Source organism: Psammomys obesus, unplaced genomic scaffold (assembly GCF_907164565.1).
Source record: "Psammomys obesus unplaced genomic scaffold, mPsaObe1.curated_primary_1811, whole genome shotgun sequence".
Classification (NCBI taxonomy): domain Eukaryota; kingdom Metazoa; phylum Chordata; class Mammalia; order Rodentia; family Muridae; genus Psammomys; species Psammomys obesus.
In genome coordinates this window covers 7,623,516-7,651,293 of record NW_026592510.1, presented here as the reverse complement: position 1 = coordinate 7,651,293, position 27,778 = coordinate 7,623,516, and the positions used below count along the sequence as shown (strand labels likewise).

The 27,778-nt window shown below is 44.8% G+C and overlaps 1 protein-coding gene and 1 pseudogene across 1 annotated transcript in view; both read right to left on the bottom strand.

Annotated features, from left to right (window-relative positions):
• Positions 1-17,296, bottom strand: part of Gldc (glycine decarboxylase) — an 83,367-nt gene extending 66,071 nt beyond the window's left edge. The window contains exons 1-2 of the mRNA XM_055613857.1: positions 16,804-17,296; positions 16,166-16,244 (exon numbers count right to left, since the gene is read on the bottom strand). Coding sequence (XP_055469832.1) covers positions 16,166-16,244; positions 16,804-17,064 — 340 coding nt within the window. The 5' untranslated portion in view covers positions 17,065-17,296. The remainder of the gene's footprint in view (positions 1-16,165; positions 16,245-16,803) is intronic.
• A 3,411-nt stretch (positions 17,297-20,707) lies between these two features.
• LOC129682038 (U6 spliceosomal RNA) lies at positions 20,708-20,808 on the bottom strand (annotated as a pseudogene).
• Between the last annotated feature and the right edge of the window lie 6,970 nt (positions 20,809-27,778).

Genomic DNA, 27,778 nt, shown 5'->3' with positions numbered 1-27,778 from the left:
GATTCTTTTCAATTCTTCTTCATTAAGATCTCTCTCTCTCTCTCTCTCTCTCTCTCTTTCTCTCTCCCTCTTCTTCCTCCTCCTCCATTCAGTTCTCTGTCTCCCTGAGACAGATGTGAGTGACGTCTCACTATGTCCCCTCCACTGGCTTGGAACTCACTATGTAGGCTGGTCATCCACCCACCTCCCCAGTGTATGTACCATCGTGCTCAGCCTCTTTACCCAACTGTTTTAACAGTTGCCTAAATCCATGTTTCTTCTGTATCTTTTAAATTTCTGCTCTGTTTCCTCTACATAAATTGTCTTGTTGCAGTGATATTATGTTTCTTCTTTTATAAATGTATTTATTTATTTGTGTGTGTGTGTAAAGGTACCCCCAGAAGTACCTATTTGACCCTCTGGAGCTGCAGGCACCTGTGAGCTGTCCATTGTGGGTGCTGGGAATAAAATTTTAAGTCCCCTGCAATACCAATAAGTGCTCCTAACTACTGAGTCACTTCTCTTGCTCCTTATTTCTTTTCTTTTTTTTTAATTTTCTTTTTTTTTTCCAAGTTGTTTTATAGTCTCTGGAGACAAGCAAGGTCACAGCCTTATATAATACATTGCTTCAATTTTGTTTATAATTGTTCTGCTGAACTGGATACTTTCCTTGTCATTTGAAGAGATATTAAACAAAACAAAAAAAAAAACAAAACAAAAAAAAAAAAAAAAAACCCTAGTACCCTACAACATAAAATAACAATCATAATAAAAGGCTTACATGAACTCTCACCTAGTGTTCCCATGAAGGGATCTAGTTAGTAAGGAATTTTAAAGTGCTTGAGTGAATGCAGGAGATCCAATCACTCCCCAAATAATCTTCTTGGGAACAGAGTAATTCAAAAGCCCAGTAGGAGGGGAGATTAATTAGTGGTGCCTGGCAGGCCAACCCAACTTCAATTAAGACCCTGCGCAAGATGGAGAGGTCCCTGCTCCACATTTTGCCATCAGGACAAAGGTCCAACCTTCAAGAGAGAACAGTCTGAAAGGATTTGCTAGTCAAATCAAGAGTTTAGTTCTTTGATGATAGTGGGAGAGCTACTCTGTCTGATGGGAAGGCCATTCTATACAAGGTGTGGAGAATCCACACAGAGAAGATTCTGGTCACAGGGAAACGTGGCTAGAAGTTAGCACCAAAGTCCAGGATGGAGATGAGAAAGAGGGGTGCTGTCAATTGAACTGTATCTCCTGAAACAATACATTACAATAATGATCCTTGATATCTTTGAATATAACCTTACTTGGAAACTGAGACTTCACAGATATAAATAATCAAATTAAAGCAAGGTCATACTGAATTGGGGTAATTTCCATTCAGCAACTGGTGTTCTTACAAGAACATGGCAATTTTGGCACATTTGACAAAGAGTGTCACATTATGTTGAGAGTATGGGGATGTGTCTGTAAGCCACGGAATTCCAGCAATGACTAGAAGCTAGAGGATGGAAGAGATTCATCCTTAGAGCTCCCGTGTGGAACCAATCTGCCAGTACCTTGCATTTGAAATCAGCCTAGAGAGAACAAATGGCTTTTGCTTGAGCCATCCGGATTGCAGTATGACACTTCAGCAACTTTACAGGCATCTGCTCAGACATTTTCTAGAGAGGCTGTAGGACAGCTGTCCCTTCTGGACACTGAAACCACAGCCACAGGCCAGGGTGGTCTCCAGGTCTTAGCCAGACAAAAACTTTCAGTATGTTATGAAGGCTGAAACCACCGAAGAAGCCAGCCCAGATGGTTTAAAAGGTGTTTATCTACCAGCACTATGGTTGGTACTATGTTTCTGAATGTGTTAAAATCCAAAAGCCAGGAACAGCAACACACACCTGTGGAGGCTATAAGGCAGGAGGATCAGAGTTTGAAGCCATCCTAGTTAGTTGTCTTGGTTAGAAGTAATTATGATAAGACTGATAAGGTGGCTCAGTGGGTAAAGGTGCGGTTATACAAGCCTGAAGACCTGAGTTTAATCCCCAGAACCCATGGTGGAAAGACAGACTGGTTTGTGCAGAGGTCCTTCAACCATCACACCAGGGCATGCTTGGCATCCCTCAAAGTGCTGGCCAAGAGCTCCCTCCTGGTTTTCCCTGATGAATTAGGTCTTGACACATTTTAGCTTTCTCAGGAGAGTCTTGAAAGCAACAGAGTAGAAAGAACTACAGCAAAAGAATGTTTCAAATTTGACCAGTGTGGCTTTAATCCCAGGAAAACGTCTATGTTTTCACATTTACTCAGGCTACTACCAATACAATTCTTTCAGTGCAGGGGACTCCTTACCACTTGGAACAGGGGTGTTCTCTGAGAACACATGAGCCTCCCAGATAGGAAAATGGCCACTGTGCCAAGATCCACAACTTCTCATTAAGTCAGATTATCTGAAAAATGCACTGTGTGTGTGTGTGTGTGTGTGTGTGTGTGTGTGTGTGTGTGTGTACGTGCGCGCGCGTGTGCGTGTTAGGGCGACTGCATATGCTCATGCGCATGTCTGTCATAACACATGTATGAAGGTTAAAGGACACCTTCATGGACTGAGTTCTCTCTTTCTCCCTTTACATGGCTTCTTGGGAACAAACCCAGGTCACCCAGGCTTACACAGCAAATGTCCTTATTCTCTATGCCACCTTACTGCCCCCCTCAAAATGTGTTTTAAAACTCAGATTCAAAGATTCAGAAGCAGGTCAGGACAGTGACAGGAGCTCCAGAGCTCAGTGCTGGGATTCAAGAAGACTGCTGAACCACAATTAACCCATCGGCCTTTTCCTGGCAGGAGAAGCTCCACTAAGCTGGCTGGATTTTGCTATCAGACCAGCAATAATTTCCTCTTTATTCTTTCATTTTCTATTTTCACAAGGCTTCATTTTCTGGTCCTCTTATGATGGCCCTGGCTGTGTGTGCTCATTCCCAATGATACTAAAGACAGTTTCTGTTTTAGGTCTGCGATGGAAGACCCTATCATGGAGCAGTAAGAGAGGAGTAGTCTAGGATCCCCGCAAGAAGACATTACCCCTTTCCCCTAAGAAGTAGCTCAACAAGACCAGACTCAAGACCAGTTAAGAGACTAAATCCAATGACAGCTTTATAGGGGATAAGAGGTAGGGACGTCTTGGAACACAGGAACTAAGACGGCACCTGACCCTTGAAAGAGAACAGAAAACTGAGTGTGAAAAAGCCCATGTAACACTTGTGTGATTTTTTAAAAAGCAATTGAGCATAAATGAGGAACAAAGTAATTACACCTAGAAGCATAAAAATGCTTTTGAACTGGGCTTGTTGGTGCATGCCTTTTATTCCACCATTTGGAGGGTGGGAGAGGCAAGGCAGATCTCTGTAAGTTCAAGGACAGACTGGTCTTCAAACAAAGTTTCTGGCCAGGCAGGGCTATATAGTGAGATCATCTCAAAACAATCAATCAATTAAACAAACAAACAAAAAACAAAAAATCTCAAGTGTGACAGTCACTTGGGTGGTAAAGCATGACAGTGCCATGGAAGGTCCTGACATTTCTGGAGACCCTGGACTCTAAACTAGGATAGTAAAGGAGCCTGAATCTTCTTTGTACAAGAAAACAAAACCTTTAATACTTCTAGATGTGAGGGAGAACATTGAACTCCAGCCCAGTTCCTATAATCTATATCCTCCCACCTACCTACAGGGAAAGCCAAACTTATAAGGCTCATGTTGATTCTACTCCTACCTAGCTAGGGCCATGAAATCTTCACCATGGGAACGTATTATAGCAGGTCTCTGAAAGCAGGGCGGAGGCTCTTAAGTTTGAGGCCAACCTAGGCTACAGGGCAAGATCCTGTCTCAAAAAAAAAAAAAAAAAAAAAAGGGGGACTGGGGATATAGCTCAGTTGCACAGCGACGCAGAAGACCTGGGTTCTAGGGCCAATACAGGGTTATTGGTAACTTGACACGCTCTTGAATCCTCTGGGAAGAGAATATTGATCATGCAGGTATTGATACACTGCTCTCTGCTCTTGACTGTGGATGAGATGTGACTAGGCTTCTTCAAATTCCTGCTGCCTTCACTTCTGCACAATGATGGACCATGCCCTAGAATTCAGAGCCAAATAAATCCCTTTGCCTTTAATTGATTAATTAATTAACTAATTAATTAATTTTGTCAGCGTGTTTATCACAGCAACTAGAAACTAAACTGAGACAGCAAGTTCCTGGTCATGCTTTCTAAAGTGTGAATGCTGTGAGGAGCTGTTCCCGCTCGCTCATCCATTGCTCACCATAACTGAACTCCCCAACCGGAAGCCAGGACATTGCTATGATAAAAATCTAGGACCTCAGGCTTTCTCACCTACGCATAAGAAAATCATCCTCTAGACCCAGAGCTTGGCATATGAATAGTTTCCAATGTTTGCTCACTGCTGTTGTTACTCAGATCCATTCAGAAAAAAAAGGACACTTAGGAACATATGCAGAAGAGTCAACCCAATGTGTCTGGAAGCCTGGAGTAGCCGAAAGAAAAGCAAATGAAAGACAGGAGGAAAGTTCACAGGTTCACTCAGTGACATAGACACTGAGTCTAAACCAGCTGAAATGGAGCTGAGCAGAGCCCGGCCTCAAAGTCCAAGATTTAGACCATACTTAAATCTAAATAAAATTCCCACTGGCCAGAACACAGGACCCACTGCTTTCCCTTCTCATCTACCTTGAAAAGTATCCCTCTTTTTATAGAAAACAAGATGAGATCTTTAATCCCAAAATGGCCGCCTTTGCCTCCGACCTGGTAAGAGAAGCCCATAAAGATGAGATTGTGTCCTCTGATTGCGGGGCAGCTCATCCCCGGGGAAGCTGCGTAGACAAAGGAATGAGGAAAAAGACCAGATCCCCTGCTCTCACACCAGAGCCTCCCACCTTGAGAAACATTTCTCATGCTTTTCCTACCAACCTAAAGCAGATATATTCCTAGGCACAAGGCTGACTCAGGAATGGAGTATAACTAAAGTAACTAGGAGAGAAAAGAGACAGAACGAGGAAGTTATTCATTCTATTAAAAAACAAAAATAAACAAACAAACATAAGGAGAGGAGACCAAGCAATGGTGATTTGCACACTGTTTAATCTTAGCACTTGAAAGACTGAGACAGGATGATTACCAGGAGTTCAAGGACAACTTGGGATACATATTGAATCAGAGGCCAGCCTGAACTGATCCTGAACAGTGAGATCCTGTTCTCACAAAAACAAGAAAAAAATGAAACAAAACAAAACAAAACAAAAAAACACTTGGAGACAGGCTGTTATTTTCTGCAGTCTTCAGCCCCGCAGGGCTGCTGGCCACTGTGCCCTCCCAACCGAACACTCCCAGCTGGGCCGGAGCATAAGCAGTCTTTCTCACATCTAAGCAGCAAGTTCTTTTCTTGTGGAATGAACACCTGCTTCTGACCTGTTTATTCCTTTGCCTCAGAGTGTTGCATAACGCCCTGGCCCTAATGGACAGAGGACAGAGTTCAGTGCCCTCTGGGCTCAGCTTCCTATGAGTCTCCAGGTGGCAACAGCATTTCGTCTTCTTGGAATTTACTGATGCGCACGCCTCCTTCCTCCTTATGTAATTCCACATGAGAAAGACTTTCTAACAACAGCTTCCTTGCCATGTATGCCTAAAATATCCAGAACTTTGTACCAACTGATCTGTTTTGAGACAGACTCTCACAATGGAGCTCTGGCTGTCTTATAGTTCTGTGTAGATGAGGCTAGCTTCAAATTCAGAGATATTCCTGCTTCTGCCTTTCAGTGCTGGGATTAATGGTGTGTGTCACCACACCTGGCTAAATAAATGTTTTATAACAGTATAGGTCTTAATCAGCTGTTGAGATTCCTCAGATAAATGAATCTAACTGGCAGGCTATGTAATCTGAAGACGATATTCAAACATACCGCTCAGATTCTTCTTCTTCTGCAGTATGAGGGATTAAATTTAAAGTCCTTGTATATGCTAAGCAAACATTCTACCCTGAGCTATACCTAAACCTTTATATTTTTAAAGAACAAATACAAGATGGGTGTGGTAGTGCATGCCTATAATCCTCTTAAGAAGCTGAGACAGGAAGACCGCACTGATAAGGCAAACCTGAACTAGGGAGAGCCTCAGTGAAACAAAACAATAGGGCTGGTAAGATGGCTCGCCCAGTAAGATACTGCCAAGCCTGATGTCTGCTTGAGTTCAATCCCTGGGACCCACATGGAAGGAGAGAATGAACTAGTCCTCTGACCTCCACACACATTCTCATACACAAGCAAATAGGTTAAATAGATAAATATAACGACCACAAGTAAACATGCTCATGCTTAGACAGAGGACATCTCTTGAGATGATTCACAGAGAGCTGAGGTTAGTGGGGTCTCGATTTCCCTTGAAAATTTTGTGCATCTGAGTTTTGGAAAATGCGCTTATATCACTTATTCGATAACGATTAAGTGACAGCCTCACTCCTGGAATGTAGTACTCTTTGAGAAGTAGACTGGTGTGGCGCTCTGTGAGTGACACCCTTTCCTGGTGAGCCCAGCCAGCAGCACCCGCATTGAGCAGAGAGTAAGCGGTGTCGCAGCCTCTCCCGACTTGTCACCCTCCTACATTTGGCAAGACACTGAGAAAGTCTCCAAGGAAATCATGTCAGGACTGAAAACCAACACACTCATATTTGAGTTTGCCCAGACAATGTCACCAGTTTGAGAAAGGTCTTTCCTTGCCAGAGGCCGAAGGGAAAAGCTGCGGACAGACTGTGAGGGTGGAGGCTGTCTTGGCAGATTTTTCTTGCCAGCATTCATATCCCTAGCTTCAAAGCTGTGTGGAAACCACAGTGGGGGGAGGAGGCAGCTGTCAACCATGATAAATGTTTTCCACCATAAATATTTTATGAGCGATAGTTTATTTTACAACTTTCTGATTTTTCTGAGTAAAAGCCAGAATGAGGATTCAAATTTTGCCTAAAGGCTTAGCCTTTCTTTCACATCACCTAGTCAATTTAAAACCTTTTTTTTTTTTTTCCTTTTAAATCTTACCCACATGACCACCTAGCAGCCACTCACTAATCCAAAAAAATCCAAAAACCTCCTGTTGGTGTCAGTTTTCCTCCCTGGGCAGTGAAAGATTTCATGACCAACTTCAGTTCATTAAATGAATCCAAACCAAACTAGATTCTCTGCCCTCTGTAGAGCAGAAATGCCCTGGAAGGCCCTTAGCTATTGGCAGTGGATCACTGTCTTAGTCCCATTTCTCGCCACACTGATAAAAAATACTCTGAATTTTGAATGCGGCGTTAGAGAGAAATAGTAATCTGGCCCACAACTCTAGCTACAGTCACTGTGGGAAAGTCAAGGCGGCAGGGGCTTGGGGCTGTCAATCTTCTTACATCAACAATCAACAGAAAGCAATTAGATGAATGACGGCACGCCAGTGTCCTGGACACCATGCCCACTCTTAAACAATACAGGGCCCCTGACCAGGAAAGGTGCCACCAATCATGGACGGGTCTTTCAACTTCCAATCTTAATGTAATCAAGATGCTCTCTGCCCCCAGACATGCCCAGGGAACAACCCTATCCACCCTGCCCCTTAGACATTTCCTTCCCAGGTGATTCTAGGCAGTGTCAAGTTGACAGTTAAAATGAAAATCACAGATACTATGTGCTTAGCAAACCACGTGACCCCTCGCACCACCACCACCACCTAAGGAGCAGAGGCATGTCGCCTCTGTGGTCCTGATGGCACCTTTCTTCACGTGACACAGCAGCCCTCTGCAGCCCACCCTGCTCAACTGAAAGACACATCACTTCAAGAGCACCAGAAGAGCAAACACATGGGAGGAGAGAAGACAGAGGGACATGCTATCTGCTATTTTGCTCCTCTAACTCAAATCTCTTTCTCAGGGAGGCCTCCATCAGGGCCTCTCAGTTCACTTTTTTTTTTTTTTAAAGTAAGCACAGAGAAACATTGCAATTCATAATATTTATCTAGAACAGCAGATGACCTATGTGTTCATATTCAGGCCAGATGGTTAGACTGAAATGAGCATCTGTGGGGTGTTTTGTTTTTCCTCTTCTCCGCCCCCTGGCCATGCTGTTATGCTTGCAGAGTGAAAGCTTAACTCAAACCACTTATCCTGGCCTGAAGGAAAGACAAAGGACAAGTTCTTATAGATCAAAGGAGCAGTCTATGGAGAAATCTGTGGTTTAATTTATAAGCTCACCAAGTTATGAACTGTAATCTCTTCGTAGACGGGAGCATGGCGGGTTGCAGTGAAAATGACTTAAGGACTCACCGTACAGGTCATCCGGCATGCCTATAATGCACCTGATAGGTTACTACAGAAACTGTTCATACATGGGTCAACTGTATAAGCAAAAGTTTTGGAAGAACGTTTAGGAATGAAAAGTCGACACCGTGGATAAAGTTCTATCAGTGCCTACAATAACTTTAGACTTTCAGAGACTTCATCTTTTTCGTAGTTTAAACAGCATTGGGAAGGAATATATACTAAAACTCTGTTTGTACTATAAAAATATACTGGGATTACTAAGCAAAATAGGCCTGAGCAGTGAAAATGAGATCTAAGGTGCTAGAGAGATGGCTCAAGAGTTATAAGCACTTGCTGCTCTTGCAAAGGACTAGAGTTCAATACCCATACTGGAAAGCTTACAACCAACCACCTATAACTTCAGTTCCAGGAAATTCAATGCCTTCTTCTGGCCTCCAAGGACATCCACAAGTACACATACATACAAATAAACAATAACAATAAATGTTCTGTTTTTGTTGTTTTTGAGGCTCTCTCTCACTATGTAGCTCTAGCTGTCCTGGAACTCACCATGTAGGCCAGGTTGGCCTCAACTCACTAACATCCACCGCCTCTGCCTCCCAAGCTCTGGGATTAAAGGCGTGCACCACCAGGTATGGCCATAACTTACAAATAAATCTCAAAAAGAGATTAAGTCTTCATCTACAATACAGCATACATGAAAGCAAGGCACAGAGCATCTGGGCAGGAGGTTTAACAAAGGCATGTAGAAGTCAGAAGACAGACACTGGAGCAGGGCACCCGGGGCTTTCTGTCTTCGGAATCAGAGCGCGGCCCATGCCCTCGCTCCCTGTTCCATGAAGCTGGTCGTTGGAACTCTAGGTGCGAGGTGGATGAGCCTTTCCATCTCTTTCCGAACCCAGTGACCTGAGCTGACTGGCAGACCTTCAAGTCTTTGGCACCTGACGCCAACCGTCAGCCTCAGCTGAACTCAATCACCACAAGTTCTTGCTCCTGGATCGCTAAATGACGCCTGGCAGAGTCGATGCCATTGACCTCAGCAGGCTCTCTGCGAGGGGTGACCTCCGTTTTTACCACCTAGACAGACATGCTGACTCTTTTGAAACTCCGCTTTTTGCCTAATTCAGTCTTTTTCCTGCTTACCATGCAAAGAGAGCACCAGGCAGGCAGTGCCCAAACTCCTACCCCTCTAGGGGGCGCTCTTGACTCTGGACATTCTTCCTTCCCGGACCTCAGAGAGGTCCAGAATTCTACCCAGGGACCACAGCGCTTGTGAAAAACGTCTTCCTAGCCCTGGTGACTCTTCCTGACTGCCCTGTCCCCCTCTGGGTGCCGCCTTTCTTCTCCACATTCCACTAGGTTCGTCACCCTTTCCCGTGAACTCACTGCCAACTATCTACATCGACAGCATCGCCTCAGAGCTTGCTCTTGAGCTTCTCAGCTCTTCCTCTTCCAGGACGTGTGCAACCATCCAAGAGTCTCTTCGTTCAGTCTTCCTATCACCTCTGTTCCATTCTACCCTGGTCAGAACTGCAGCAGCCTGAGGTCTCCTGTCATCCCCTGCTTAACATCGTCTTGGTGTCCGCTTCCAGGTAGAATTGAACTATGCATGTCACATGTAACGTAGGCCAGGTAAACTTTTTGGCTCTGAAGCCTCCAGAGTGACATCTCATATCTTGTTTTCCATACTCCCCGGCAACTAAATAGTCTGCTTACAGTTGATCCGCCATTCCTCAAATAATCGTGTTTTTACACTTTCACCTCTGCAGATGCCATAATCTGTTTCCATCCTATCTGCAAAATATTCAGTATTTATCTCACTGTCTTCCTTATCTTTATTATCACTTGACTCTAATGTATCCAGTGCCTAGGTAGTGCCTTTCAGGAGGAGCCTCTCGATAAATGAACACAGAAAGCTGACAGAGGAAATCACGGAGGCAGATCTAGATACCGCGGATCAAATACCTACCGGTGACAAAGGCCATAGGAGACACCAATTCAAAACCCAAAGAGCCAAAATGGTGCAGGGAATTTCATGAAGGGGCAAAGGGTCCTTCCATCCTTAGTGGTCTTCGAGGATAACGCTGTAGATATATCTACAATGCTGTGGAATAAGTGACTTCGATAGATCTGAATACTTTTGGTGCTATTTAAAACTCACCATAAGTGAATAATACGTAGGAGATGGGTACAAATTGGGATCTATGCAGCAGTTTTAGGATTATGCCAAGAGTTTAAGGCTGTGACACTAATCTGTCTCCTTCTATGATTAATGCAGGTCATTGCACAGTTCATTATCCACCACTGACGGCATAAGAAGTTGCGGTTATTCCTGGGTTAACTATGAACCATAGGTAAACATGAGTTGACATGGATCCACCAGGCAGGCATGGTGGGGCACATCCATTCTAGCGCGCAGCAAGACAATCACAAGGATGAGGTCATCACAGGATACATAGGGTGAAGGGGAGACAGGAAGGAAAAGAGTGGTCCATTAATTGTAACAAACTGACCAATCTGGTGGGAGGTGAGGATGGGAGATATACAGGAAATTTGTGTATACTGCACTTAAATCTGTCTGAAACACTGTATCTGTAAATAGCTTTTAAAATTCCTTAAAAATAAACGTGAGACAGGCATGGTGGTGCAGGTGAATGCTTTTTATTCCTGCAGTCAGGGAGGCAGAGGCAGGCAGATCTCTGAGTTCAAAAAAAAAAAAAAGGAAAGGAAAAAGATGTGTGTTGGTATATTTGCCTGGACATGACTGTGTACTCATGCCTGATAGCCAGAGGCCAGAAGAGGACATTAGATAGACCCCGAGGAACTAGAGTTACAGGTGGTTGTAAGCTGCCATAGGATGCTGGAAACCAAACTCCATTTCTCTCAAAAAAACATCAAGTCCCCTTAACTAATGAGCCACCTTTCTAGCCTCTTTACACCCCTTTTGGGAAATGAAAACTAAGAAAAAGAAAAAGTTAAGGCAAGCAGACCCAATAGACTCTTATAGCAGATTATGGTTTTAGAAAAACTATTGATTTTAACAATAATTTCAAACTAGCAGCTGATAGCCTATAGTTTTCCCAAAACAGTCCACTTTAAACAAACAATGTTAAAGAATGTTTACTTATGCAAAAATGGAATGATCATCCTAGAACTAGCTCTCTGGAGACCTGGCTGGTGTCGAACTCACAGAGCTCTCCCTGTCTCTGCCCTCCCCATGCCCCAGTCCAAGTGCTGGGATTACAGACTTGTGCCACCGATGCCTGGAATACAAAATATAATTTTTAAGAGACCAGTTTGCACTTAGTATGTGTGTATGCGCGCTCACGCATGCGTGTCAGAGAACAACCTGTGTGGTTCTGTGTAGTTCACTTTCTCCTTCCACCTTGTAGGCTCCAGGTATCCATCAGACTTGGGTGCAAGTGCCCTTACACAGTGAGCCATCTCACACCAGCACATTAAATAAATTAAAAAAAAAAAAAAGAAATATCTTTGTGGATGCTGCATAGGATCCATAATCCTTTGAGAGGAGGAGGATGAGGGCTGGAGAGATGCCTCAGACACTCCCAGCACCCAGGTTATGTCGCTCACAACCACTCCTAACTCTAGTTCCAGGGGATCCAGTACCCCTCTCTACACTCCAAGGGCACCCGCACTCCTGTGCACACCCTGTCCACACACTCACATGCAATTTTTTAAAAAGAAAAGGTAACAGTTTGGTGTTTCTGTCAACAGCTTGGTCAGTGTGGTTATGCATCCAAACCCAAGAAAACTTATTTTAATGCTAAAAATAAACTTTATAAGGACTGACATTTTTGGGCTGCCTAGCAGTCCTGAGGCTTGGGGTTCAATTCCTAACAACCAGAGGGAGCCATATAGACATGCTTACATCATCACACCTGAAGCTGCACCCAGGAAAAACTGCACTCTCGCTAGCCCTCCTGTACTGTCCTGGAAGCCAACTGCCTCCTGCTGGAACATACCTGAAGCCCCTTCAACCCCATGCTCTAAAGCTTTTATTTTCCTTCCAAAAGTCAAGTCTAACTCTTGCTACAGCTAGTTCAGAGTAAATAACCTTGACATGGTCATTGGGTTAGTCTTTACATCCACAGTTGTTAGATTAAAGGGAAAAAAATGCTAGTTACAAATGAGGTATGTTTTTATATCAGTTGGGAATAGGAGGAGCCAGAAATCTGAGGACCGACCCCATTGGCAGGACTGATGGGAAAGGATCACTGCCCCATTCTCAGTGCTCTCAGATCAGCTCAGGGACTCCAGAACCCTCCCGGGTGGAAAAGTTATCACTTGTATCTGCATTGCACAATGCCCCTCCCTTGAACACTGCCCTCCATTAAACATTTATTTAAAAACTCATTCTGACCACACACCTTAGAACATTCAGTTCTCACGGGCCCCAGGAGAGCTCTGGTTCTGACAGCTCATCTCCTCAGCCCCAGCTGACTGATTTGAGCATGAGGGGGTTTCCTTCTCCTCGCTCTTCCAAAGCATGCCCAGGAAAAGCTGCATGTGGTTTGGTGTAAACTTTAATCTCTGTGGCGGTTAGCTGGTTAATTTGGGCTAGTTTAATCTGGCTCCTCTGAGATGACTGGAAAGATTACACAGCAAAACCAGAGCACAACTGAAGAGTCATCAGTTTGGTTTCTGAAGTACTTTTCAATAGTACTGCAGAAAAATCCAAAATAGTTAAAAAACAGCCTCTACTATTCAGAGAAACTAATGTTCCCACTAAAATGCATTTCTTAAACTAATTTATTATTTTGGTGCAAGGTTGTGACTGGGGAAAGGATTTTCACCCCAGTGGAATTAAACTGACAGGATTTTGAACTGAGTGTCATTGCTTGCTTCTCTGAATAATGACTTACTGAGTGAGTAGCTGATAAAAAAGTATTTTTCAAGGCACTTTCTGAAGTGTCTGAGAGAAAGTCTCCTTCTAGGCTGATGGAACCCTTATGCTCTGTCTTTTACTTGCTGGTCCCTCTGCCTGCAGCAACATCCTCCGGGTTTGTCGGGAAGGGGATATTTCTCATCCATGCAAGCCCTGGGCCTCAATACTCACTACACTCCCTTCACCCTGACAGCGGGCCTGAGCATTCCCACACTTAGGCCCTCACCATAGCTTCTCATTTCCACTGGAGCGCTTTGCACATGACAAGAGTGACTCCGGGATGCCTGGCTTCGTGCACCTTAGAAGAGTGAGGGCAAGAGTTCCCTGCTTTGCAGCAATGCCATAACTAGAGTGGGGGCAATGAGCCATATGGCCTGAGTTTGCATCCTGTTCCCACCAAAAGGTCCCTAGCTAGACCCTTGGTGAGCTAAAGGGCCTCTGTATGCCATGGTTTCTTCCTTTTAGAGGGGATAATAATTGTGCATGGTAGTGTGGGAGGAGAAGCATTTGAGTTCATGGTTTTGTGACCAGTCTGGACAACCCAGTAGAAAGGAGAGAAAGGGCAAAAGACTGACTTAGTTTTGGTTTATAATGAGAATTGAATAAATACACAGAAAACACTTTTCAAAGGTACCATATAAATGTTTAAGGTTTTGTTTGTTTGTTTGGTTGGTTTTTGTTTTTAGAGACAGGGTTTCTTTGTGTAGCCTTGGCTGTCCTGGACTGAACTTCGTAGACCAGGCTAGACTCCAACTCACAGAGATCTGCCTACCTCTGCCTCCCACAGTTCTGGGGTCACAGGCATTCACAATCGTTATGTACAAGTATTAATGCAAAAATCTACTCACTACTTACAATGAGGATGCCACCATAGCAAACAAATCCTGGCTGCAGAATTATTCCTGAGCGCAGGATGGCATCAGTGCTCACAGGAAGGTAAGTTTCAGTAAGGCTGTTCAACGCCTATATGCTCCTGCTGGAGGCAACAAGAAGCCAACCTGCTTTCCTCACAAAAACCATTCTTCAGCCATGACACAGCAGAGTAAAACAGCCAAATCTTGGAAACAGGACATCCCTAACCCTCAGGTCACCCTTGACCCTTAATCCAATAAGCAAGATTTGGGAAAGGGAAGGTGGGAATTTTGACTGTAGAATATTTTCTCCAAGTGAGTGTAGGCTAAGCAGATGGAACCCACCTAAAGTCTTACAGAAGCTGCTAGGGTTAGTGTCTACAGAGTTGCAAAGTCTTGGGAACCTGTTCCAAGGGACAGGACACATCTCTTGATACAAAAATTACTTATTGGCACTAAACAACAACAAAACAAGTCAGTCTTTAATCCCAGTGCTCGGGGAGGGGGGTTGGGAGGCAGAGGCAGGTGGATCTCTGCCTTTGAGGACAGCCTGGTCTACTGAGTGAGTGCCAGGCCAGCTAAAGAGTCAGGGAGACACTATTTCAAAAAAACAAGAAGGAAAAAGAGACAAAATAACTCCAACTCCAGAGGAACGCTGTTTAGTTCCCCAAGCTTTAACACTCTTAAAAGAACATCTTACTTTAGAGCATTTTGTACCAGGGGGCTAATCTAGAATTTTGAGTTTGAAAGTCTCAGGAAGGCAATTATTTGCACAAATGTCCACCAATAATTTCCTTTAAAAATACACAACTAAGGCCAGATGTGGTGGTGTACTCCTTTCATCCCAGCTGGTGTTCATAGCCAGGCCAGCCAGGGCAACGCAGTGACACCCTGTCTTAAAAAGCAGAGAGAGAGAAAGAAAGAAAGAAAAAGAATCACACACACAGCAATGGTTGCTCAAAAATAAATAAATACAGTTCCACATTGTGGTGCACACATAATATAAACAAACACTGGATGAGTAAGGCCCAGAGAATCACAAGTTTGAGGCTAGCCTGATCTGAATGAAAGTCCTTGTTTCAAAAAACAAATAAGCCAACCTTCTTGTTCTTTCCCACATTTGATGGCTCAGAATTCTGATGTCCTAAAACTGAGACAGGCTAGATACAGCGTGAGGCTATCTCTCTAGGTCCCAGGCAGGTGGTTTTCTTTGTGAGCAAACCCACAAAGCAACAGCAAACAAACAAACAAACAAACAATTGCCCAGTATCTCCACGATATGAGTAACCAGGTGAGGGGGAGCCTGGTGGTTTTTCTTTTTCCTTAAAAGAGTTTTTCAACCCTGACCAGGCCCTTGCCGTCTCGACTCTATCCCCACTCTAAAAATACCCCCCCAAAGACAATATGGAACACCAATTCTAGAGGATCCAACACCCCATGTGGTACACGAAGATAAATGCAAGCAAATCCTAGCAGATAGCTAGATAGCTAGATAGAGTCTACAAATAGGCCAAGATTTCTTAAGCAAACATAAATCATATTTGTGTGCTCTTCAGAAAAATCAAACCATTCGGGCTCGCAAAGCACTGCGGCCTTTCAGAAGGTGAGTGTGAGACAGAAAAGGGATGTGAGACAGAACAGTTTGGAACCCTGGTGCAAAGAAGGCTGAGAAGTCTAGGTCTGGCCAATTGGCGTCTCTTCTCTAGCTGTATGACCTCAGGTGATTCCTTTTTCCTTTCCGAGTCTCTACGGGATCTGCAGAGATAACACTCCCAGCTCAAAGGACTCCAGAGCCCTTCCGGTGGGGGTGCGTGAGGTAGAGAGAGTCCTAGCGCACGCACCACGTGTGCTGTGCTGTGCCTTCCTCGGGAAAGCTTTCAGGTACCTCGCCTGCAACCCAGGGATAAAGACCGCCGAGAAAGGCTGCGGAGATTCTTCCCGGGGGTGGGGGTGGGGGGTGGGTTCCCGCCGTTTTAGGGTCTGTAACGTACCGCACATTAGTCCTCACCAATCCGACCCCAAGGCTGGACCATTAAGGATTACAGAAAATAAATGAGAGCAAGCAGAGCCCCAGGGAGTCCCTCCCGGCCACTTACACACGGGGTCTTCCATTTTCAAGGGTCTCCTTAAGCGAATGCTGGCGGGGACCGTCTTCTCGATGAGTTCATCAATGCTCTAAAATTAAAAAAATAAAATAAACAAAAAACCAAAAAAAAAAAAAAAAAAACCAAAAAACAAAAAAAAAACGCAAGCTGGTGAACACGGCAAGCAGCGAAGACTGACTGAATTGAGAGCCACCTCTGTGTTTTTCATCTTCAAAGGCTGGTAGGAACTTCATTTAAATCGCCTAATTAGCGTTTCTTTCAAAGCGAAACTTCAGGCAACAGAAATCTTTTGGAGGAAAAGAAAAACGATGGAGCCAGAAGGTAAATCCGCCACTCCGGGTTCGAGTTCAGTCTGCAACTGGAGCCGCCCGGACTAAAGCACTCTTTAAGGAGTGAGTCTTACTCCTTTTCTTGCAAAATTAGGGTTAGTCTGGAGTTGGGGTTAGTTTTTAAAAATGCACTTTTGAAGAGCGGGAGCAGGAGAAAAGTTAAGGGGAAGGGGGAGGCACCAAGATTAAGAGGGAGCTCGCTTCCATGCTGGGGCCCGGGACGCAGGGCGGAGGAGGGCAAGGTGGGAGCCCAGCCCGGAGGCCCCGCGGGCGGAGCCCGGACGGAGCGGAGGGCCTTACCTCCATCCCCAGCGCCTGCAGCATCTCCCTCCGGTCTTTGTCTCCGGGGCCGATGTGCCTCCGAGCGAAGTCATCGTGTCTGGGCAGGAGGCGCTCCAGGAGGCGCGAGGCCCCAGCCGCGCCACGGTCCGCGCCGCCGCCGCCGCCGCTGCTGTCCCGTCTCCGCGGCGCCCAGCTCCAGCCCGTGCCCCGAGCCAGGCGGTGGCCGCCCCCGACTCCGCGGCCCAGGCGCAGCCCCGATGCCCTGGCACACAGCTGCATGGACGCAGCCGCCGTCACCTCCCCAGCCCACGAGGGTCAGCGGCGCTCTTCCGCCCTTCCTCTGGTCCCAGTACCCCGCAAGTGGCCCCTGAGGTCCCTGGATCCCTTTCCCCACAACTGCGGGCCGGACCGAAGGATGGAGGCTTGCGGGCAATGAATGGGTGCAGCGATCGGCACTAACTCTTGCAAAGTTCGTCCTCCACTGGAGACACCTGCTCCGCACACTTTAAGCGTCGCCCGAAGGCGGGCGGTGGGATGGGGCCAGGAAGCCTTTGGCCAATGGGAGTGAATTGCGGGGCGGGGGCGAGGCAGGCCCCTCCCCTTCTCTCTCCTCCTCTCCTACCACCTCCTCCCACTCCTCTTCCCTCTTCAGGAGCTGGGTGGAGCCCCCTGCGTTACCCCCGCAGTCTGAGGTCCCCCAGCTGCGCTTCTTACAGGGGTTTCAGGATGCGCCGTGGCCCCCCTGGCAGCGGGTAGGGCCCGTTGGAGCACGGAAAGAAGTGTTGGAAGCTCTGATGTTTCTTGACGTTCCTGGACCAAGGCACCGAGACAGATGAGTCTCGCACTGAAGGTAGACTCCTGTAGTTAGTCTCCACTCACTGACTTTAAGGTCCCATCCCTTGAGAACCATATGGGCAAATGAAGGTTCTTTATAGTTACGACATCTGGGCAAAGAGCAAAGCCTCTAAGATATCTTACCAGATCGCTTTAGTATTATTTTTTCCTTTTTGAGGGGTGTGTGAAAATGTATGTATGTGTATCACATGCATGCCTCATGCTTGCAGAACTCCGTAGTGAACATCCGATCCCCTAGAGCTGCAGGCTGTTGTGAGCTGTCATGTGGGTGCTGATAACTAGGAAAGTGCTCTCAGCCACTGAGCCATCTCTCCTGCCCCCTACTTTCATTGTTTGAGATATAATGTGATGGGGCTCAAACCGCTGGGCCTCCATCGTGCTAGCAAGGACTTTTGCACTGCACGACAGCCCAGCACCAACCTTCCTTGACAAATGGATGGATCTGCCTTCCTCCTATCTTTCTCTTTCCCCCTTCCTCCCCTCTGCAATGGTTTGATAATGCACCCATTCCTGAAATTTAATCTTCCTTTACTTGGAATGCTTGAGTATGCTGTTAGTATATTGGATATATTTTGTTTTCCTGAATAAACTAAACAGATGCTGTAACTGAAGCAAAAGCATCTTTAGGAAGAGGACCCCTAGGACTCCCTATCCCCCAAGGACAGGAACCTGAGACTGGCTGTCTAGCCTTTATACCCTTAATGATGGCTTTACAGTTAGAGGGGAAAGAAAATGATGGGTCTTGGGAAAGACGCGAGATGCAGTGTTGCTTAAACCAGAGTGAGTGACTGAAATGCCTGTTGCAGGCAGGTCTTTGCTAAGTTTAGACCAGTAGTTCTGGAGCCCACCGCCAGAGTCCCAGAGTCGAACAGTACCTGAGTGAGGAGTGAGGATTAAAATAATTAAAGCAAGTCACACTACACAGGGGGTCGGCTTGAGAGGGCTGTCAGCATGCCTGAAGCAGCGTGGGTTTATTCCAGGGTTTTTTGTTTTGTTTTGTTTTGTTTTTAGATAAAGCAAAAACAAGTCACATCAGTACAAAAAGAAAAGGTTCGTGGAAACGCCTAACATCTTTTCAAAAACTACCTCCCTATGGCGGATATAGTCCTCTTCTAAAACTAATTCCCTAAAGCAGTTATGGTCCAAGCTTTTAAGGAATTTGGCGAACCTTCCTCTTTTCTCTGTCAAGTTGAAGGCCAAGGTGAAAACATAACAAAACAGCTTAACGAGCAGATCTCCACACCCAGAGGGAGGGAAAAAACCGCTGTGACGTTTGAGGGTTAAAATGATGGGTCAGAAAACTGAGTTTTCTGAAGTTTTAGGAGACGTCGGTGCTCTGGAGGAATCTCTTCCTGCTGCTAGAGGAACCGTATATTTCAGCCATTTACACTCGGTGTGGGATTGCCAAATTTCCACACAGGCTGACTTTGTGACGCTTTTTAGTCTTCTATCTGAACACCGGGAAAGAGGACATTTTAGTAGTTTGGGATGTACATGATTATTTGAACGGCACATTCTACTGAGGTAAGCAGTATGTGGTAGCGCATGTCACTAATCTCAGTACTCGGGAGGCTGAAGACAGGAGGATCAGGAGTTCAAGGTCATCCTGGGATACGTAGGGGGTCTGTGGACTGGCTGGGTTGTATGAGGCCTTGTCTAATATTTTTTTTTTTGTCCCCTGAGTCTTCCTTGCTTGCTGATTTAGCTCCTCCTTTGTTAACAGACTGATCCTACCTTCCTTGAAAGCCTTATAATGAGTTCACCAGATAGATGTTAACCATGCAAGGACCTGTCAGCATCTCTTAGCCTTAGACCCATAGCCCAAGTCATGGCTTAGCATACTCCAGGAAGGTGAGGGAGACGCCTGATGTCCAATGTGAGGATTCTACAGGGAACAACTTGTGTCACTCATGACACTTTATAATGACAAGATTTCTGCTTGAGATTGAATTCCAGACCAAGTGAAAATCGGGAGTGTATGGAAATTGCTGATGTTTGCAGCACCAGCGATTATGGATTTGGTACTGTGGTGGTGGGTATTAATTATCAACTTAACAGAATTCAGAAGCCCTTGGAAAAGGGGCTCCTGAAGAGTGCTTCATCACAGCCACGAGAAAAGAACAAAGGCAGTGGATAAGTTCAACCAGGAGTGGCTCTCGGTCTGCTAAGTTGGTTGATGAAACCCAGCACAATAATCCCTTCTGTAAATTGATCGTTGTTGATACAGTTGAGGAGGGCACACCCTAAAGTTTGATGAGAAAAGAACAACACAATCATCCAGAAGACAGTCCTTTCACCCATTGCTAAGAGGGGTACCAGTGGTCTTGGAAGCCCTGGACTCGCTGTCCTCTACAAGCATGGTGGTGGTGTAAGAGGGGACTGATGGAATAGGCTCTTGGATTACAGTAGTAATAGTGGAATTTCAGAGTGGAAGAGGCCAGCCCCTTGGCAGCACTAGCCAACAGAAGGTGGGGAGCGTCATCTAACCGGCAGTGACCCAGACGATCTGTAGGTTTGTACAGCCTACTAACATTTTCCCTGATCTGAGAAACTACAACTTGAAAAGTCACTAAAACAGAGGCCTCATTTGAACTACGACCCAGTTCACCAGTGCCTCTTAGGTGAGGAGATCTTGATAAAGGACCCTGCTACAGACATACTGTGCATCTTGCTCCTGTTCTCCCCCAGCAGACCTGTGGCCACTTACCAAGGAAACAGAGCTATCTGGGCTCTGGTGGGGTATTGTTGCCTGGTTTTGTGGTGATTCTAAGCCCTGCAGATCTGCAGAGGCAGACCACTGTCCTCAGTGAGTTATGAAAGACAGTTTAACAATGGAGACAGGGGCTTACAGCCTCAATTCCAATGTGTAGGAGGATGAGGTCATTACATACGTCCTTACAATGAAAAGAAAAGCTAAGCATGTTTTTTTTTTTAAAAAAATCACTTAATTAATTCTTGTGAAATGACCACAGCACGGAACACAGCAGAGATAGAATTGCCTACCTCTAAGAAGACAGTATAGAGTAGCATCATGGAGCCAGTGGTGTCACAGGGTACCTGTGGGTCCAAAAGTAGGGAATGCTTCATGAATTTGCACGTCATCCTTGCATGGAGGTTATGCTAACCTCTGCATCTTTTGATTTTTGGTATACATCCTGATAGAAGAACTTTTTATTTTAATTGGGGCCTGGAGATATGGCTTAGCAGCTAAAATACTGGCTGCTTTTCTAGTTTTCTAGGTTTGATTCCCAGCTGCCACAATCATCTATAACTCCAGTTACAGGGGATCTGGTTCTCTCTTCTCACTTCTGAGGCACCAGGCATGCACATGGCACACAGACATACATGCAGACAAAACATCCATAGACATAGAATAAAATAAACTTTAAAAAATTTCAGGTGTGGTAGAGCATATCTTTATTACATGAGGGAAATCGGGACCTCCTTCGGGGTTCTTAGTCTCATGAGAAAAAGAAATTAGGAACAAACTCAAATGGAAGCAGCAAGACAATTTTATTAGGGTTTAAAAGAAGAATCTCAGGCCAGGCAAGCTGTAAAACCTCAGCTGCTATCTGGAGAAGAGAAGGAAAATGGAGAAGGGAGAATGGAGAGCAGACCCATGATTGGAGGAGAGAAGGGGAAGCCACCTAATCTAAGCTGGCTTGGAGATCAGAGACATGATTGACAAGCTGCACACTTGGCAGGGAGGGAGAGTAAAGAAGCCCAAGACGTTAAGGAGAGCATGCTTAGAAAGAAGAGAATGAAAAATTACGACCTCACCGGGCAAAGGTGTGTAAGCTCCTGCACAGGGGAAGTGGGGAGTTTGGGAGAGAAAAGTTTAGTATCTCATTAAGGAACCAGATTTTCCACCCGTCTCTTTAGCATGACCTAAGGTGAGGACACCTTCCCTGAGGTGGTCCTTTAGCCAGAGTGAACCAACTGGAATTTGCAAGCAGAAGTTTTTCTACTTTAACACCCCCCTCCCGCCCCATCTGAAGGTGCAACCCTAAAACCATTGTAGGAACCAGGTAAGAGGTCAGAGCCTCTGAGTATGTTTTGATATTGTTGGCCTCTGGCAAAGATAAGGCTACCGAGAGACCCAAAGATATTTCTAGCTTTAGCTTAGGAAAAAAAAAAGAACTGCTTCCTTTTCTTTGGAGTCTTTTTACTTTGACCTGAGTAGCCAGGGGCTGGGGGGGGGGGGAGCCCTGTGAGTTCCAGGCTATCCTGGTCTGCACAGTGAGTTCTAAGCCAGCCAAGGCTACATAGAGATGATGCCTCAAAAAGACTATTAGTTGAGTGTGTGTGTGCTCCCAGGTTATGAGACATGTGTGGAGGTCAGAGGGCAACTTGCAAAGGTAGTTCTCTTCTTCCCCTTCCAGGGATAGAACCTGAATTGTCAGGCTTGAACAGCTAGTGCCTTTATTGGATGAGCCATCTTGTTAGCCTGAAAAACCAATTTATGTGTATATATATACACATAAATGTGCATATACATATGTATGTGTCAAATATATATGTGTATATATGTACCTATGTACATTTGACACATCAGCCAACTAAGATTCCAGAGAAAAATACCACTATAATTTCTACAAATACAAGGTCAATCCAAAGATAGTCAGCTAAGTTCCGCTTAACCAAAATAAAAACGGTTTTGGAGCTACAAATGCGTAAGAATGTATAAATGATACTTTTGGTGAATTGCTGGTCTGATTTTAAGGGAGTGTGAACTTGAGGGGGACTCCCACACTTACAAGACTTAACTTTCAGGAACCTCAACCAGGTTTCAGCGTGAAGATTTGATGAACATCCCTCTTTTAGCAGAAAAAGATGAGCGAGAACCTCAGTGAAGCTTGCATGGAATTTCTCGGTTTTCCTCTTTTCCTTTTCTCTCTCCACCCTTCCCCCTCCTCCTTTTCTCCCTCCTCTTCTTTCTTTTTCCTCTTCCCTTTTTCTCTCTTCTCTCCTCTCTTTACCTCTTTTTCTTTTCTTCTTCCTCCTCTCTTCCCTTTCTTCTTATATTTTTTTAATATTTTTCTTCTATTCTTCCTACTTTCATCTCTCCTTCCACACTCACTCTTTCTTCCCTTATCCTCCTTTTTTTGTGGGGGCTGGGTGCATTCTTTTGGGGATAGGGTATCATGTAGCTCAGGCTGGCCTCAAGTTTCCTGTGTAACCAAACTGGCCTTGAACTCCTGATCCTGCCTATTTCAGTCAGACCCTGGAATCATAGATCTGCATCACCACACCCAGTTTGCCCAGAATGTCCTTCACTACAGAAGACTTCTCTCCAAAAGAAAGGACTTTGTCAGGATTTTGTTCAAACTGAGGCTTGGAATTCCTCTTTTTCCAGCCTCCCCCCCCCCCATAACAGAATAAAGGAACATGATCAACAGGGGTAAGCACTTGAGGAAAATGCAATGGGAAACTCTGTAGCCAGGGAAAGGGTAAGAGGTGGAGTGGAAAAGTTGTATTAGTACAGAAACATGGAGAAAGGTTGTCACAGCCCAAGACTTAGGCCTGTGAAGACACAGACATGTGACCAGAACATTATAGAACACTCAGTGTCCCCCCCTTAAATTACAGTAAGGCTCCAGTGATGGCAACTGTTAGGTATGCTGGACGGACTCTCTGAATGTGCAGGAAACCTTTCAGAATATCAAAGGAGTTTAAAAAAACAAAAACACTAGGTCACTAGAAGAAATCAAAGCCCTTGTCATCATTGCCCAAAGAAAACTAAACACAGTCTAACTTCCCAGAAAAATTAAAATAAAATCCTTAATCCAAATATTGTGTTATGTTTAATATACATCATATATATATACATATATACATATACATATATACATATATGTATATATACATATATACATATATACATATATATATGTATATATATATGGAGATATGTCTGGCTTTAGTGAAGAAATAAACTGGTTACGTTTCTTTGGAAACTTTTTTACCCTGAACTGTGTAGCTCATTTCTATCTCCTGTTCTCATCATTTAGTCCCAGCATTCAGCAGGTTTTATGTGTGTGTGTGTAATATATATTTATATATGCATATATATAGAGAGAGAGTGCAGTACATAACAGGTATATATTATGTATAATGTATATAAAATATTGTATACACACATATATGCTATAAATAGGTGCTTTTTTTAAAAAATGTATTTTTGGTATCTTTAGTCCCAGCACTCAAGATGGAACTCTTTGAGTTCAAGACTAGCCTGGTCCACATGTTGAAGAGTTCCTGGCCAGCCTCAGCTACATAGAGAGACCTCTACCTCAAAAGAAAATAATTCTTTTATTTTTATTTTTCTATATGTGTATGAGTGTTTTCTCCGCACATATGTGTCTGCATCAGAGTCATGCCTGATGCATGTGGAGGTCAGAAAAGGTTTTATATCTGCTAGGACTGGAGTCACAGAAGTTGTAAGCTGCCACGTGGGTGGTAGGAACATTTCTGAACGAGCACTGAGCCATCTCTCCGGCCCTTACACAACTTCTTTCCAAAGCATCACATCAGACTTCCAACGGGAAAGTTCAAGGCTCGCAAAGTCCAGAGAACAACACAACTTAAAGAGATAAACCATTTTTAGAACTAGACTCTAAAGCAGCATATATGTCAGAATTATCATGCAAAAAATAAAACAATATAATCATTATGCTGCACACTCTAATGGAGCCAGTAAGGGCAGAAGGCAATGGCTCATATCAATCCTACACTCAAGAGGTGGTATCAGAAGTGCTGGAAGTAATCGCCATGCCGCTGAAGCCAGCTTGGGCTGCGAGAGACCCTGCCTCAAAACAACAAAACCAAAGCAAAGTAGGAAAAGCACCAAATCCGTATGTGATTCATACTCAAGCCTTTGTCTGATGCGTGCCAGTGCATGCTTGAACGGTTTCCTGCTGTGTGTTGAAGCTCCTGTGAACTAAAACAGAAACATCCCAGGGCGTGTGATGCCTCCACGTGAGCTCAGTGCATCCATGAGAAGATGAAATACACATTCATCACTGAGGAGCACAGAGCTGTTAGTAAAATTTAGGCCTGCAATCGGCCTCTGAGCTTGACGGGTCTGATTCTGCCCCTTAAGGGACAGCCCTCATGCTGAGAGCCAGCTTTCAGACACACCGTGCCTTTGTTACTGTTCTGTTACTGTGAAGACACATCAAGACCAAAGCAACTTATAGAAGAAGGAGTTTATTGGGTGGTGGATGATGGGAAACTGCACAAACAAGGCTAAAGTGTCCAGGCATACTTTTCCATTGCCATGATAAACATCATGGCAGAAGCATCTTGGAGGAGTGGGTTTATTTGGCGTGTGGCTCCAGAGAGACAACAGTCCCATAAGGCAGAGAAGTAGGAGAAGGGGCAGGCAGAAGCTGAAGGCTCCCATCTTGAACAGTCTTAAACAGGAAGCAGACAGTAAGTATAGAATGGTCAGGAAATAGGGATAGGGTAATGAAACTTATTGCCCCCAGGAACCAAACCACTTCCTCCAGGGAGGCTTCTCTTCCTCCAGGAACAGACTGCCACCAAGCAGAGACCAAGTGTGCAAATACATGAACCTATGGGGGAAAGTCAGTCTATAAATAACTGTGCTCTCTCTGTGCGACCAGTGGGAAAATGACTCTCCTTGTGGTCAATGATATAGCTTAGGGACTCAGGTGACTGCTGCCAAATTGCCAGCCTAAGTTCGATTCCTGAAAGCCATGTGGTAGCAGAAGAAACGTGACTCCTGAAAATTGGTCTATGATACCCGCATGTGTGCTGTAGTTCATGTATACACACACTCACACATGCACACAAAAAGAAAAAAAAAAAGAGAAATTTGATTCTTCTTGTATTATTACTTCCCCCTCTCCTTATTATTTTGTTGAATATTCATTGGTTTTATCATAATTAAAATGAACTGTTCTTGTTAACTGAAGTGTGACAACTCAGGATATGGTTTTTGTGCTTTAAAACTCCTCCTGAGAAAAATCTTAGGGGCTATCCTGGGATCCTAAGCACCCAGCATGGTCATGGCTGGCTAATAAGGACTTCTTATTGCCTTAAAACTGTGTCCTAGTAGTCTTCTCTGGCGAATTCCCTCTACCAGGAAAACGTTGTCAAAGAATGAATGTGAGAGCCAGAGGAAAAGGCGGAGTGGTGTGGAGCACTGTCTTCCCTTGCACTCAGGAACTGTGATTACCTGCACAAGACTGCGCTCATGCGTACCTTGTCATAGATGGGGGAGGGGCTCCTGGGGCCTCACACCTCCCTGCAGACGCTGGAGGAGAGGACGCTTGCTGAGAGGAGGAAAAGGGAGGTATTTTCTTCTGTGATTGTGGTTAGCCTCATGTTCCCTCATCCGTTCATAGGATAAACGGCTTCTGAATTCAAGGAAGGCTGCCAGGGCGCGCTATCATTTTTCCGGCCATTCACCAGTCCTGACAGTGTGTCTGAATAATTGCTGAGTACAGGTCAGTCTACAGGACCTTCCAAAATGCCAGAATAGTTCTCTGCATATTTTTTCAGAAGGTTGGATGCAGTCAGAGCAGATACGTCATCATTCGCCCAGGCGTACTGGTAGGTGCGCTGCAAATGGCCTCTGTAGGCTTCAACTTCGTGGGCAGGAGACCGAGTGGTTGAGGTGACGTCAAAGTGCTGTTCTGGCCACTGGGCATGCTCTGGCAGTCCACTGCATCTTCAAGCCTAAGAATTTGGGGGGGAAAGATACGCCAGCAATCCTATTTAAATTCTGTGACTCTTTAAAAAGTAAAGTGAAGGGTCAGCAAGATGACTCCGTGGGCGAAGACCCTTGCCATAAAAGCCAGGTGACGAGTTCAATCCCTGGAATGAACACAAAAGTAGATGGAAAGAACTGACTCCATGCGCATGCTGTGACATGTGTGCCACTCCTCAATACACACATGTGCGCGCACACGCTAATAAATAATCACAAAAGCATGAAAGTAGAAGAGGGACTATTTAGAAAGAGGAGAAGGATCATTGAGTGGGAGGGGGAGAAAAGAAAGTAACCGAGCGGATATTATCAAAATATATTATATCCACATATATATCCTTATATGTATTAAAAGGTGCAAGTGAACTTTTTACTATATGTAATTAATATATGATGATGAAAGAGTGACATTAAGTTATAAATACATTTTAACTTCCCTTCTTTCTCCTGTACTACCAATGTGTTAGGCTTCACAACGCCAAATATTTGAACAGGCTGCTATTTCTATTTGCTTTCACAACACTTTCCTAACTTGGGTAACTCAATATGATGCAATTAGAACAAGACCTTTTTGGTCATTTGCTGGGCTCAAATCATGTCATAAACGCCACAGGATTCAGAATGGCAAAAGCCACACCAATCCAAAGATCTGGAGCTACGGGTAAACCTGAGTAATGTCAGGTAAAAGATGATGGGTGGGACACCAGGGGCATTTTTGTTACTTGTAAAGCCCAGTGCGTATCTTCATTATTACCTGACATGGAAGGGCAGCTGTAATGATTTGATGGCTAGTCATTTCAGTATTAAGCATGATGTGAAAATCTTCCCAAACCCCTCTTATAACATCCACATTGGGATTGCTGTCATTCTGCTCTGGGGGCCAGACCTAGGACTTGAAGGATCATGATGACACTTTCCATCTATCTCCTCAATAAATAAGCCCTTACACTCAGCTTGTTTAACTCCTTCCATAGAGTAAAAGAACAACAAGCCATGGATGCCAGCCCCATGAAAGAAATGAAGCAAAAACAAGCAAATACGAAAACAACTCTAGTGACTAACTGATGTGAATTTTGTGTCTTCAACAGAGCCTGCTGCCTGCCTGAGCCCTGGAAATTTCACAGAGAGCTGTGGGTAGAGAAGACACATAGCTCCGTCTGGACCTCCCTTTTGGCATGGAGACACATGTTTAAAAATGATTCTTCGTGCTGGATGTAGTGTTCCACATCTTTAATGCCAGTGCTCAGGAGGTAGAGGCAGGTGGACCTCGAAGTTTGAGGCCAGCCTGGTTTAGAGAGTGAGTTCCAGGACAGCCAGGGCTACACAGAGTAGTAGTAGTAGTAGTAGGAGGAGGAGAAGAAGAAGAAGAAGAAGAAGAAGAAGAAGAAGAAGAAGAAGAAG